The sequence below is a fragment of the Kogia breviceps genome, chromosome 2 (genome assembly GCF_026419965.1).
Source record: "Kogia breviceps isolate mKogBre1 chromosome 2, mKogBre1 haplotype 1, whole genome shotgun sequence".
NCBI classification, from domain to species: domain Eukaryota; kingdom Metazoa; phylum Chordata; class Mammalia; order Artiodactyla; family Physeteridae; genus Kogia; species Kogia breviceps.
Window position 1 is genome coordinate 39,497,090 of NC_081311.1, and position 13,256 is coordinate 39,510,345.

General features: G+C 36.6%; 1 protein-coding gene across 3 annotated transcripts in view; it reads left to right on the forward strand.

Annotated features, from left to right (window-relative positions):
* The window catches only part of ASAH2 (N-acylsphingosine amidohydrolase 2), an 83,616-nt gene extending 70,566 nt beyond the window's left edge, over positions 1-13,050 (forward strand). For 2 of the 3 annotated variants that reach the window (XM_059053994.2, XM_059053995.2), the window contains 3 exons: positions 7,462-7,521; positions 10,225-10,313; positions 12,490-12,864. In XM_059053994.2, the coding sequence (XP_058909977.1) occupies positions 7,462-7,521; positions 10,225-10,313; positions 12,490-12,682 (342 nt within the window). In that variant the 3' untranslated portion in view covers positions 12,683-12,864. Of the gene's footprint in view, positions 1-7,461; positions 7,522-10,224; positions 10,314-12,489 lie in introns of all 3 variants that reach the window. The other variant, XM_067027456.1, reaches the window with a different exon arrangement.
* Positions 13,051-13,256: the final 206 nt, after the last annotated feature.

The following is a 13,256-nucleotide window of genomic DNA, read 5'->3' on the forward strand; positions in this document are numbered from 1 at the left end:
TGGTTTTATTCCATTGATCTTTTTCTGGTCTTTGTGTTATTGTCGTATATTTTACTTTTATATAATTTATCAACTCCATCATGGATTGTTCTTATTTTTAAACAGTAGATTATTTTTAAAGAGACTTAAATAATAAGAGAAAAATATTATATTAACTCACACATTAACAACTGACCCTTCATTTCTTTTTGTAGATCCAGATTTCCATTTAGTGTCATTTTCTGTTTGCTTGAAGGACATCTTTTAACATTTTTCTTTCTTCTTTTATATGTTTGAAATGTCTTTATTTTATTTTCATTTTTAAGAATATTTTTACTGTTTATGGAATTCTTGGTTAGCAGTTTTTTCTTTTAAGACCTTAAGATTTTGCTCTACTGTCTTCTGGTTTGCATTATTTTCAGTGGGAAAAAAAATCTGCCGTCATCCTTATGTATGTTCTACTGTGTGTAATGTGTCCTTTTTTTCCTCTTGTTTTTAGAATATTTTTCTTTTTATTTCTAGTTTCCAGCAATTTGATTTTAAGGATCCTTGATGTCATTTTTTTTACATTTCTTGTGCTTGGGGTTCATTGAGCTTCTTGGATTTGTGGGCTTATAGTTTTCAGCAAATTTGGAAAATTTTGGCCATTATTTATTCATTATTTTTTTCTGAATTTCTTCCTCTCTTCTATCCTTTGGGAACTCCAATTACCTGTATATTAGGCGGCTTGAAGATGTTCCACAGCTCACTGCTGCTCTGTTCATTTTTTTTCAGTCTTTTCCCCTTTTAAATTCTGTATCATTTTTATTGCTGTGTCTTCAAATTCAGTAATCTTTTCTTCTGCAATGTTTAATTTGATAATTCCATCTAATGTATTTTCTTTATAGATACTATAATTTTCATCTCTTGGATTAGGTTATTTTTAATAAAAATCTTCCACATGTCTACTTAACATGTTCATTCTTTCTGCTAGATTTTTGAACACACAGAATAGTTATAACAACTGTTTTAGTGTCCTTGTCTACTAATTCTATCATCTAATTCATTTATGTGTCAGTTTTGATTGAGAGTTTTCTCGTTATGAGAAGAGCTTTTCTTTCTTTTGTATGCTTGATAATTTAGATGTCAGACATTGTGAATTTTTATCTTGTTAGGTGTTAGATGTTCTCCTATTCCTGTAAATATTTTTGAACTTTGTTTTAGGGTGTTATTGAATTATTTGGGAAGAGTTTGATTTGAGTGGGTCTTTGTAAGTTTTTAGGCAGAGCTGGTTTTATTCTAGGGAAAATCTCTCTACTATGCACTTAAGGTAGAATTCTTTTGAATTATGAGTTTTCCCATTCTGGCTGGTGGGAACAGGAACTTTTCACAGTTCTCTATGAGCCTGGGATTTTCTCTCTAATTCTTTTAAATGATTCTTTTCCTAGGTTCAGGTACTTTCCTTACAAGCATGCAGAGTTGAAGGGAGCCATCTGCAAATCTCCAGAGTTCTCTCTCTGTGTACCTCTCCTTTCTATGGTCCTCTCTTTTCTCTGTTACTCTACCCTGTGAACTCAAGACTACTTGGTCTTCTTGGATTCCCACATCTATTCCTTAACTTACATAGACTGCCTAGCGTTGCTTGATTCTGCCTCCTTGTGCTGTGGCCTGTAAACTCTCAGAAGGCATAAAACTGAGGCAATTGTAGGGCTCATCGTTTTCATTTTCTGTCACTCAAGGATCACTGTTTTCATGCCTACTGTTTTAAAAACCATTCTTTTAATACATATTTGTCCATTTTTTTAAGTTATATCAGGAGAAAAGTTAAATACACATCTTGTCAATCCATCTTGTATCTACTTTATGTAAGTGTATATGTACAAGTATAAGTCATCCGAAAAAACCACATTCACAGAAAGATATACAAGATGAAAAGGCAGAGGGCTATGTACCAGATGAAGGAACAAGATAAAACCCCAGAAAAACAACTAAATGAAGTGGAGATAGGGAACCTTCCAGAAAAAGAATTCAGCATAATGATTGTGAAGATGATCCAGGACCTTGGAAAAAGAATAGAGGCAAAGATCAAGAAGATGCAAGAAATGTTTAACAAAGACCTAGAAGATTTAAAGAACAAATGAACAGAGATGAACAATACAATAACTGAAATGAAAACTACACTAGAAGGAATCAATAGCAGAATAACTGAAGCAGAAGAACGGATAAGTGCCCTGGAAGACAGAATGGTGGAATTCACTGCTGCAGAACAGAATAAAGAAAAAACAATGAAAAGAAATGAAGACAGCCTAAGAGACCTCTGGGACAACATTAAATGCAACAACATTCTCATTATAGGGATCCTAGGAGGAGAAGAGAGAGGAAAGGACCCGAGAAAATATTTGAAGAGATTATAGTCAAAAACTTCCCTAACATGAGAAAGGAAATAGCCACCCAAGTCCAGGAAGCCCAGAATGTCCCATACTGAATAAACCCAAGGAGAAACATGGTAATCAAATTGGCAAAAATTAAAGACAAAGAAGAATTATTGAAAGCAGCAAGGGCAAAATGACAAATAACATACAAGGAACTCCCATAAGGTTAACATCTGATTTCTCAGCAGAAACTCTACAATCCAGAAGGAAGTGGCATGGTATACCAAGATTATTCTACCCAGCAAGGATCTCATTCAGATTCGATGGAGAAATCAAAAGCTTTACAGACAAGCAAAAGCTAAGAGAATTCAGTACCACCAAACCAGCTTTACAACAAATGCTAAAGCAACTTCTCTAAGTGGGAAACACAAGAGATGAAAAACCTACAAAACAAAAACAAACCAAAAACATTTAAGAAAATGGCAACAGGATAATTACCCTAAATGTGAATGGATTAACTGCTCCAACCAAAAGACACAGGCTTGCTGAATGGATACAAAAATAAGACCCATATATATGCTATCTACAACAGACCCACTTTAGACCTAGGGACACATTCAGACTGAAAGTGAGGGGATGGAAAAAGATATTGCATGCAAATAGAAATCAAAAGAAAGCTGGATTAACAATACTCATATCAGATATAATAGACTTTAAAATAAAGAATGTTACAAGAGACAAGGAAAGGGCTTCCCTGGTGGCGCAGTGGTTGAGAATCTGCCTGCCGATGCAAGGGACACGGGTTCGTGCCCTGGTCCGGGAAGATCTCACATGCCGCGGAGCAACTAAGCCCGTGAGACATGGCCGCTGAGCCTGTGCGTCCGGAGCCTGTGCTCCGCAACGGGAGAGGCCACAACAGTGAGGGGCCCGCATACCGCAAAAAAAAAAAAAAAAAAAAAAAAAAAGAGACAAGGAAGGACACTACATAATGATCAAGGGATCAATCCAAGCAGAAGATATAGCAATTATAACTATATATGCACCCAACATAGGAGCACCTCAAAACATAAGGCAACTGCTAACAGCTATAAAAGAGGAAATTGACAGTAACACAATAATAGTGGGAGACTTTAACACCTCACTTACACCAGTGGACAGATCATCCAAAATGAAAATAAATAAGGAAACACAAGCTTTAAATGACACAATAGACCAGAGAGCTGTAATTGATATTTATAGGACATTCCATCCAAAACCAGCAGATTATACTTTCTTCTCAAGTGTGCACAGAACATTCTCCAGGATAGATCACGTCTTGGGTCACAAATCAAGTCTCAGTAAATTTAAGAAAATTGAAATCATATAATGCATCTTTTTCAACCACAATGCTATGAGATTAGAAATCAGTTACAGGAAAAACACATAGAAAACACAAACACATGGAGGCCAAACAATACGTTACTAAATAACCAAGAGATCACTGAAGAAATCAAAGAGAAAATCGAAAAATACCTAGAGACAAATGACAATGAAAACACGATGATCCAAAACCCATGGAGTGCAGCAAAAGCCGTTCTAAGAGGGAAGTTTATAGCTATACAAGCCTACCGCAAGAAAGAAGAAAAATCTCAAATAAACAATCTAACCTTACACCTAAAGGAACTAGAGAAAGAAGAACAAACAAAATCCAAAGTTAGCAGAAGGAACGAAATCATAAAGATCAGAGCAGAAATAAATGAAATAGAAACAAAGAAAACAATAGCAAAGATCAATAAAAGTAAAAGCTGGTTCTTTGAGAAGATAAACAAAATTGATAAACCACTAGCCAGACTCATCAAGAAAAAGAGGGAGAGGACTCAAATCAATAAAATTAGAAATGAAAAAGGGGAAGTTACAATGGACACCGCAGAAATACAGTACATCCTAAGAGACTACTACAAGCAACTATGCCAATAAACTTGACAATCTGGAAGAAATGGACAAATTCTTAGAAAGGTATAACCTTCCAAGACTGAACCAGGAAGAAATAGAAAATATGAACAGACCAATCACAAGTAATGAGATTGAAACTGTGATTGAAAATCTTCCAACAAACAAAAGTCCAGGACCAGATGGCTTCACAGGTGAATTCTGTCAAACATTTAGAGAATAGCTAACACCCATTCTCCTCAAACTCCTCCAAAATATTGCAGAGGAAGGAACACTCCCAAACTCATTCTGTGAGGCCACCATCATCCTGATATCAAAACCAGACAAAGTTACTACAAAAAAACAAAATTACAGACCAATGTCACTCATGAATATAGATGCAAAAATCCTCAACCAAATACTAGCAAACAGAATCCAACAACTCATTAAAAGGATCATACACCATAATCAAGTGGGATTTATCCCAGGGATGTAAGGATTCTTCAATATATGCAAATCAATCAATGTGATACACCATATTAACAAATTGAAGAAGAAAAACCATATGATCAACTCAATACATGCACAAAAAGCTTTTGACAAAATTCAACACCCATTTATGATAAAAGCCCTCAAGAAAGTAGGCATAGAGAGAACCACCTCAACATAATAAAGGCCATATATGACAAGCCCACAGGAAACATCATTCTCAATGGTGAAAAACTGAAAGCATTTCCTCTAAGATCAGGAACAAGACAAGGATGTTCACTCTCACCACTGTTATTCAACATAGTTTTGGAAGTCCTGGCCACGGGAATCAGAGAAGAAAAAGAAATAAAAGGAATACAAATTGGAAAAGAAGAAGTAAAACTGTCACTGTTTGCAGATGACATGATACTATACATAGATAATCGCAAAGATGCTACCAGAAAACTACTAGAGCTAATCAATGAATTTGGTAAAGTTGCAGGATACAAAATTAATGCATAGAAATCTCTTGCATTCCTATACACTAATGATGAAAAATCTGGAACAGAAATTAAGGAAGCACTCCCATTTACCATTGCAACAAAAAGAATAAAATACCTAGGAATAAAGCTACCTAGGGAGACAAAAGACCTGTATGCAGAAAACTATAAGACACTGATGAAAGAAATTAAAGATGATACCAACAGATGGAGAGAGATACCATGTCCTTGGATTGGAAGAGTCAATATTGTGAAAATGACTATACTACCCAAAGCAATCTACAGATTCAATGCAATCCCTATCAAATTACCAATGGCAGTTTTTACAGAACTAGAACAAAAAGTCTTAAAATATGCATGGAAACACAAAAGACCCCGAATAGCCAAAGCAGTCTTGAAGGAAAGAAAAGGAGCTGGAGGAATCAGACTCCCTTACTTCAGACTATACTATAAAGCTACAGTAATCAAGACAATATCGTACTGGCACAAAAACAGAAATAGAGATCAGTGGACCATATAGAAAGCCTAGAGATAAACCCATGCACCTATGGTCAACTAATCTATGACAAAGGAGGTAAGGATATACAATGGAGAAAAGACAGTCTCTTCAATAAGTGGTGCCGGGACAACTGGACAGCTACATGTAAAAGAATGAAATTAGAACACTCCCTAACACCATACACAAAAATAAACTCAAAATGGATTAGAGACCTAAATGTAAGACCAGACACTATCAAACTCTTAGAGGAAAACATAGGAAGAACACTCTTTGACATAAATCACAGCAAGACCTTTTTTGACCCACCTCCTAGAGTAATGGAAATAAAAACAAAAATAAACAAATGGGACCTAATGAAACTTCAAAGCTTTTGCACAGCAAAGGAGACCATAAACAAGACTAAAAGACAACCCTCACAATGGGAGAAAATATTTGCCAACAAATCAACGGACAAAGGATTAATCTCCAAAATATATAAATAGCTCATGCAGCTCAATATTAAAAAACAAAAACCCAATCCAAAAATGGGCAGAAGACCTAAATAGACATTTCTCCAAAGAAGACATACAGATGGCCAAGAAGCACATGAAAAGATTCTCAACATCACTAATTATTAGAGAAATGCAAATCAAAACTACAATGAGGTACCACCTCACACCAGTTAGAATGGGCATCATCAGAAAATGTACAAACAACAAATGCTGGAGAGAGTGTGGAGAAAAGGGAACCCTTTTGCTCTCTTGGTGGGAGTGCAAATTGATGCAGCCACTATGGAGAGTAGTATGGAGGTTCCTTAAAAAACTGAAAATAGAATTACCATATGACCCAGCAATCCCACTACTGGGCATATATCCAGAGAAAACCATAATTCAAAAAGACACATGCACTCCAGTGTTCATTGCAGCAATATTTACAATAGCCAGGTCATGGAAAGCCCATCGATAGATGAATGGATGAAGAAGATGTGGTACATACATACAATGGAGTATTACTCAGCCATGAAAAGGGACGAAATTGGGTCATTTGTAGAGACATGGATGGATATAGAGACTGTCATACAGAGTGAAGTAAGTCAGAAAGAGGAAAAACAAATATTTTATATTAATGCATATATGTGGAATCTAGAAAAATGGTACAGATGAACAAATTTGCAGGGTAGAAATTGAGACACAGATGTGGAGAACAAACGTATGGACACCAAGTGGGGAAAGCGGCGGGGTGGGGTCGGGTGGTGGTGTGATGAATTGGGAGATTGGTATTGACATGTATACACTGATGTATATAAAATGGATGACTAATAAGAACCTGCTGTATATATATAAAAAAAGAATAACAACAATAACAACAAAAAAGTATAAGTCATCCATGGAAAGTTTTGGCTTTCCTTATTTAATTCAGTCCATTTCCTAGATGTGTATGGGAGGGAGGTGTAAGAAGATATCCAAGGCTGAAGAAGCCATTTTAATATGCTGCCACTAATTTGAACTATAGCTCTATATCTTCATCTATATCTGAATCTACCAAAAGCAAATTCATTGACCCAAAATTCTGAAGTAATTTGTTGCCCCCAAATTCCTGTGTCTATTATTACAAGTGTATTTTCTCTAATATTCTCAGAAGACAACTCACTTGATTAAATAGAATACAATCTCTACAGGTACCCAAACTCCTAGAAACATTTCATAAATAATGGCCCAAATATGAGCATGGCAAAAATACTTTTATTAGAAGTCATAAAATGAGTTTTTATTTTCAGGGAGAAGTTGTTGAAGTTACATTTGTAGGTGCTAACCCGAAGAATTCAGCAGAAAACCAGGTAAGCATCAGTGATTCTTTTTACAAATTTAAGTCCACTTTTTAGCCTTTCATTTACTTAAGTATCCCTGTGGAGCTTAACAAAATAAAGGTAAAATGTTCCAACTTGCTTTTCATCTTATTTTGTAGGTGTGAGAAAATTTTCAGAACAGTTAACGTAGAGTTGAGTCTGGGAAAAAAGCCCACGGAAAACATTTAACTGGTTCTACTTATGATCACATATAGCACAATGCATAGAGAATGGCATTGTCTCTTGAGATGAGGTAGATTTGAATACAGTTCCTATTTCCATATTCCAATGTTAAAACTCTATTGAATTTGGTAAAATAATCCTAGGGCCAGTGTGACCTGTATCTTTGGCTCCTCTTCTCTTCTCCTGCGCTCCTGACTGTGGTCCTGCCTCTACTGTTGTGGAATGATCATGGATCCCTGGGTGGACGCTCTACTGGCTCGGTGCCCTGGCCCATGCACTTTACTTTTTCTTGCATTGGCCATTTCCCTAGTTTTTGCTACTGGCACTAATATGGTATTTATTTATTAATCTTGAAAAATGACACCAGAAATACAGATCCCATGTAAAAACAGACAGTATAGAAGTGCTTAAAATAGAATGTGAAAATACCTCTCTTTTCATAAACATTGTTAGAGGTTATCACTGTTGACAGTTTGTTACATATCATTTCATAGTTTTTTGTTTTATTCATATGTATTTATATATGTATATATGATAAAGTATATATAATATATCTATGAATAAAGTGAGGTAATTTTACTCCTCTGTAACTTCCTTGGAATGTTCATATGACTACACAAGCAATAACCAGACACATTCTAGTTGTAAAAATTCAAACAACAAAGAAATATATAGAGGAGAAAGAAAGTGGGTTTATGAAAGTGATTTCAAGGTCAGATTTTTTTTTTTTTACTATGGTGGAGAATGCATTCACTTTATCTATGAGCCGTTCTTCTCAGAGCCCACTGTCACTTATAATCCAAAATACCTTTCTTCCAAATGAGCCTTCTCATCTCTGTTTATTAAAATATGGTTATTCCTTTGATAAAAATTGTGACAATATGACATTTTCAAATATGATATTACGGAAATTTTTTCTACTGCTTGGGTAGTCAACATGCACCTGTTTGAAATAACTTCTCTAGGCAGTCAAGTCATGCCAGAATATTTACATGATTACAACATTACTTTCTAAAGATATTAAAGTGTTGTAGCAAGACTGCAGGATTAGCTGTAATCTGACATCCTTAGGGTAGAGAAATACTATCATCATTATTGCCATGGAGAAGCAGGAGACTAAACTGCTTAAAGCACTATAATGAGAATAGAATTAATTTCTAAGAATGTTTTGGGACTTGGCATAAAACAATTTCTGGTGCCCTTTATTATTAGTAATCATCACTTCCTCACCACTATTTATTGAATGCTTACTCTTTGCAGGTACGAGGCTAAAGTTTTACATACATCATCCCATGAATCTAATTTAATCCTCCCTACTTTCCAATGAATTATGTTTTATTATCCCTGTTTTACAGGTGAATAAACTGAGGCTTAGAGAGATTAAGTAACTTGTATGAACTAATTGTGTATCTGGAAAAGATTAAGGTTGGGAGGTGGGGAGAGGATGGTCGCATAGTTCACACATTCGGTGTCCTAGCCTTGTCCTCTGATCTGCACTCTAGACCTATACACTGGGTCCTACTCCACCGTATCTCCTACTCCACTGAAGGCCTTCCCAGTGTCACTCTGCCCTAAATGGCCATGAACAGTTCTCTTTGCGAGTCACTGTGGTTATGAAAACTTTTTTTTATTGAATATAATCCATGAGGTGAGTAATTGAAGAACTTTAAATAATCCCATGGCCCAGCTATAAGTAGGTGATCCATTCAGCATTTATTTGAACACCTGTAAATTACAGGGCTGTGATGGATAAAGGTAAATTAGACACAAGTCCTGCCCTTGAGGGCCATAATCTAAAGATTTTTAAGGAAAATTGGAGATTTATGGCCTTTGTATCTTTCAATTTATTATGTTATTTAAATATATGCTTTATTTGAAGCTGAATTCTTGGCCTAAAACAAATTACTATAAACCGATGTGGAAATTTTTGTTTTCCAGTGGGAAAATAAAATCTGCTTAGGATGTGGGTTTCTAGGAATCCATTATGACAAAATATAAGGGTCGCTTTTAGCACCCTAGGAGTAGGAAGATTTATGCATCCTTTTCAATTCTTTCACTAAGGCAGGTATATTTACTAATAATTCATTTACCTGGAGATGAAAAGATGAGGAAATTTTCCCATTTTCCCTCCTAAATCTTGAGGTGAATAGAGAAGGTCTTGGAATCCAGATCAGTAAACATGTCATGAAACTGTTTGCTGCCTTTTCTAAATCTTGTTTTATTTCATCTCTTCTTTGCCCTATGCTCTTGGCTCTAAAATTATGCTTCATTCAGTTTTCTAAAGAAAAGCTGTGCTTTTTAATAGACTGGATGGATTAACATTCTGAAGACATTGCATAGAATGTTAAGAGGAACACCTAAGGATTTGGATGTAATTCAAATGCACGTTCATATCAGATATTGGGAGGTTAGCAGTGGTCAACAAAGGGGAGTATGGGGTATGTACAATGTACAAACACGTTTCTTCTGTGACTGTGCAGTGTCTGATCAGTTATATTAATTGCATTTCAGACCCATCAGACCTTCCTCACTGTGGAGAAATATGAGGCCACATCAGCAACATGGAAGATAATGCATAATGATGCCTCCTGGGAGACTCGGTGAGCACGCTTATTGAATATTTTGTCTTTCAAGCCCTGAAACGAGTTGGTTAGTAATGCAGAGAAGACAAATGGGAAGACTGGCTCAGTACATGATATTAACGATACCAAATTCCCAAGGAGTCTTCTGGCCATATTTAGTTGATTTATTAGATTTCTTTTTTTTTTTTTTTTTTTGTGGTACGCGGGCCTCGCACTGCTGTGGCCTCTCGTTGTGGAGCGCAGGCTCCGGACGCGCAGGCTCAGCGGCCATGGCTCACGGGCCCAGCGGCTCCACGGCATGTGGGATCCTCCCGGACCGGGGCACGAACCCGCGTCCCCTGCATTGGCAGGCGGACTCTCAACCACTGCGCCACCAGGGAAGCCCTAGATTTCATTTTGATCCTCTCTTTCTAAAAAACAATGTGGTGTGTGTTCTGTAAGATTAGACGCTAATGAGGTTATGACCTCCATTCTTATAAACATCTGTTAGTTTTGTCTTTTTCCATGGTCACAGACATTACCCCTAAGAGCTGGCTAGCCTTCCTGCAAAGTGGTTGAAAGGAGTGCTGGGTGAAGGTGTTGAGATGGCTCTGTAGAGCCCAACATTCCTTCTGGGAAAATAACGAGTCTATACCTACCATGTATTGCATGTGTGTATATGGTCAATGATTCTTCATTTGAATTACTAAAACACAAGAAGCTTGAGTGTTTAATTCTTACTGACCCAAGGAGGAAAGGAATGTGCTTATGGAGTTCCCTCAGAGAAACATCTCTCTGTGCTTTTTGTTATCAAATACCTGAGCTGAATAGATAATGTGAAGATTTGAAAATATATTTGAAATAAAATGTTTCCGTTCCCAACTCTCTAAATTTCATACCACAGGACAGTAGCATGGACACGGGCAAAATTTTTGGCAATTTGTGTCTAATTCAAATCACTTCAAGCTAAGTGATTATTTGTATGTTGGTTTGGTTCCCATGGTTAACTGAAAATAGAGATTTGACCTTGTGGCCTATTGGATAGCCATTCAAAAATATGGGCATAATTTTTCTTCTGATCTTTAGGACTCTAGGGTACAGGTAATCTTTAAACAAGTAATACATACATATTTATTGTTAAAATAAGTTTATACAGATGACAGAAAAGGATGATTTGTTTTCAAGAGCCCACAATCAGAATAGTAGTCAACACGGAGGATATGCGTAGACTTCAGCCTTGTTCAACAACAGCAGTATCACCAGCTATTTACTGAAAGCACTGGACCTGTCACTGAGGAAACATAGGATGCTGAGCACACCCTCTCTGCCCAGGGGATTTGCCCTCCACATAACTGGGAGTATCAGTTAGTTAGCCCTTGGTACCTTGCTGTATCTAGAAGAGTAGCTGAACTTCCTGCCATGGTCTACAAGGACCGACATGATCTGACTCCATCTGTTTCTATCATCTCAGCCACTCTTCCACAGTTCACTCTGCCCTGATCGTACTCACCTGTGTCCTGTTCCTTGGCTGTACCAAGTTTGCTCCTGCTTCAGACACTTTGCATTCTCTGTTCCTTATTCCTAGAATATTCTTCCTCTTGACATGTGTGGGTTCAGTTTAAATGACATCTCCTTAGGACTACCTCTGTCTTACTTTCTTCATTTCACTTATAAATTTTAAAATTATTTGTTGGTTTACTTGTTTATTGCTTTCTTCCTATCCTTGCCCTAGTAGAACATAAACTCCATGAAACTTTGGACCACGTCTGTCTCACTCACTATGGTATTCTCAGTACCTCCAGCATAGAGTCTGGCACATGAGCTAATGAAATATATTTTGAACAAATGAATCTAGAGGCAAAAAGAAGTGTCAAGTTGAAGCAGGGGATGGCGAGGGCTAAAAGGATGCTATAGAAGTTCTAAAGCAGGGGACATCCTGTGTTCTGAATATCAGGTGAGGCTACCTGGGATGCATAGAATTTAAGTAGCTAGGTAGAACAAGTGAAGATATTTCTACAAATGGCTGTTTCTTAAAGGTCCTCTTCTAGAAAGTATTTACTCTGTTTTGTTCATTGCTATACTCTCAATATCTAACATAGTGCCTTGCTTATGGTAGGTACTCCCTTCCTATTCATTTAATGAATAATCATACACTTTTCTAATCACACATTTTTAAGAGTAAAATTGGGTTTGTTTGTTTGTTTCCTACCAACAGTTTCTATTGGCACAAGGGATTACTGGGTCATAGCAATGCAACGATACAATGGCATATTCCAAATACTGCCCAACCTGGAACCTACAGAATAAGATATTTTGGACACAGTCGGAAGCAGGACTTTCTCAAGCCCGCTGTCATACTTTCATTTGAAAGCACTCCCTCCACTTTTGACATTGTAACTAATTGGTGAAAATTTGACAAACATAAAAAAGTGGATAAAGAGCAGCTGTACTCTGTATGATTTAAATAATCGATTTTATGTGAACGTAACCTATTACGATGACTTCAGTAATTGTCCTTGTTTGGGGACAGATAGTTTACTGCTAATGGGACAGATGTGTGTGTGTGTGTGTGTGTGTGTGTCTGTCTGTCTGTCTGTCTGTGAGAGAGAGATGTGTGTACGTGTCCCATTTACCTTTGCTCTAGTAGATTTTAATGATGGTCTGCTGCCTAAAGCATGATTTCCCTTGGAGCCCTGTGGTTGTTTAAAGAAACAGTTCCCCTCAATATGAAACCTCTGAAATGTTAGTGAGAGTTATTAAAGATGTGTGAACAATGTGTAAACTATTTATTTATAGAATTATGGAATGATAGCACTTAAGAAGTTTAAAGAGGTCATCTAGTTGGATCCTTCATTTTACAGATGGGAAAATGAAGTTTTATGGATTTAAGATTAGCATAAGGCTAGGACCTTTTCCCTCAGTCACATTTTAAAAATATTATATAAACATTGACCATAAATGTATAAGCCCAGTTAGAGAAAA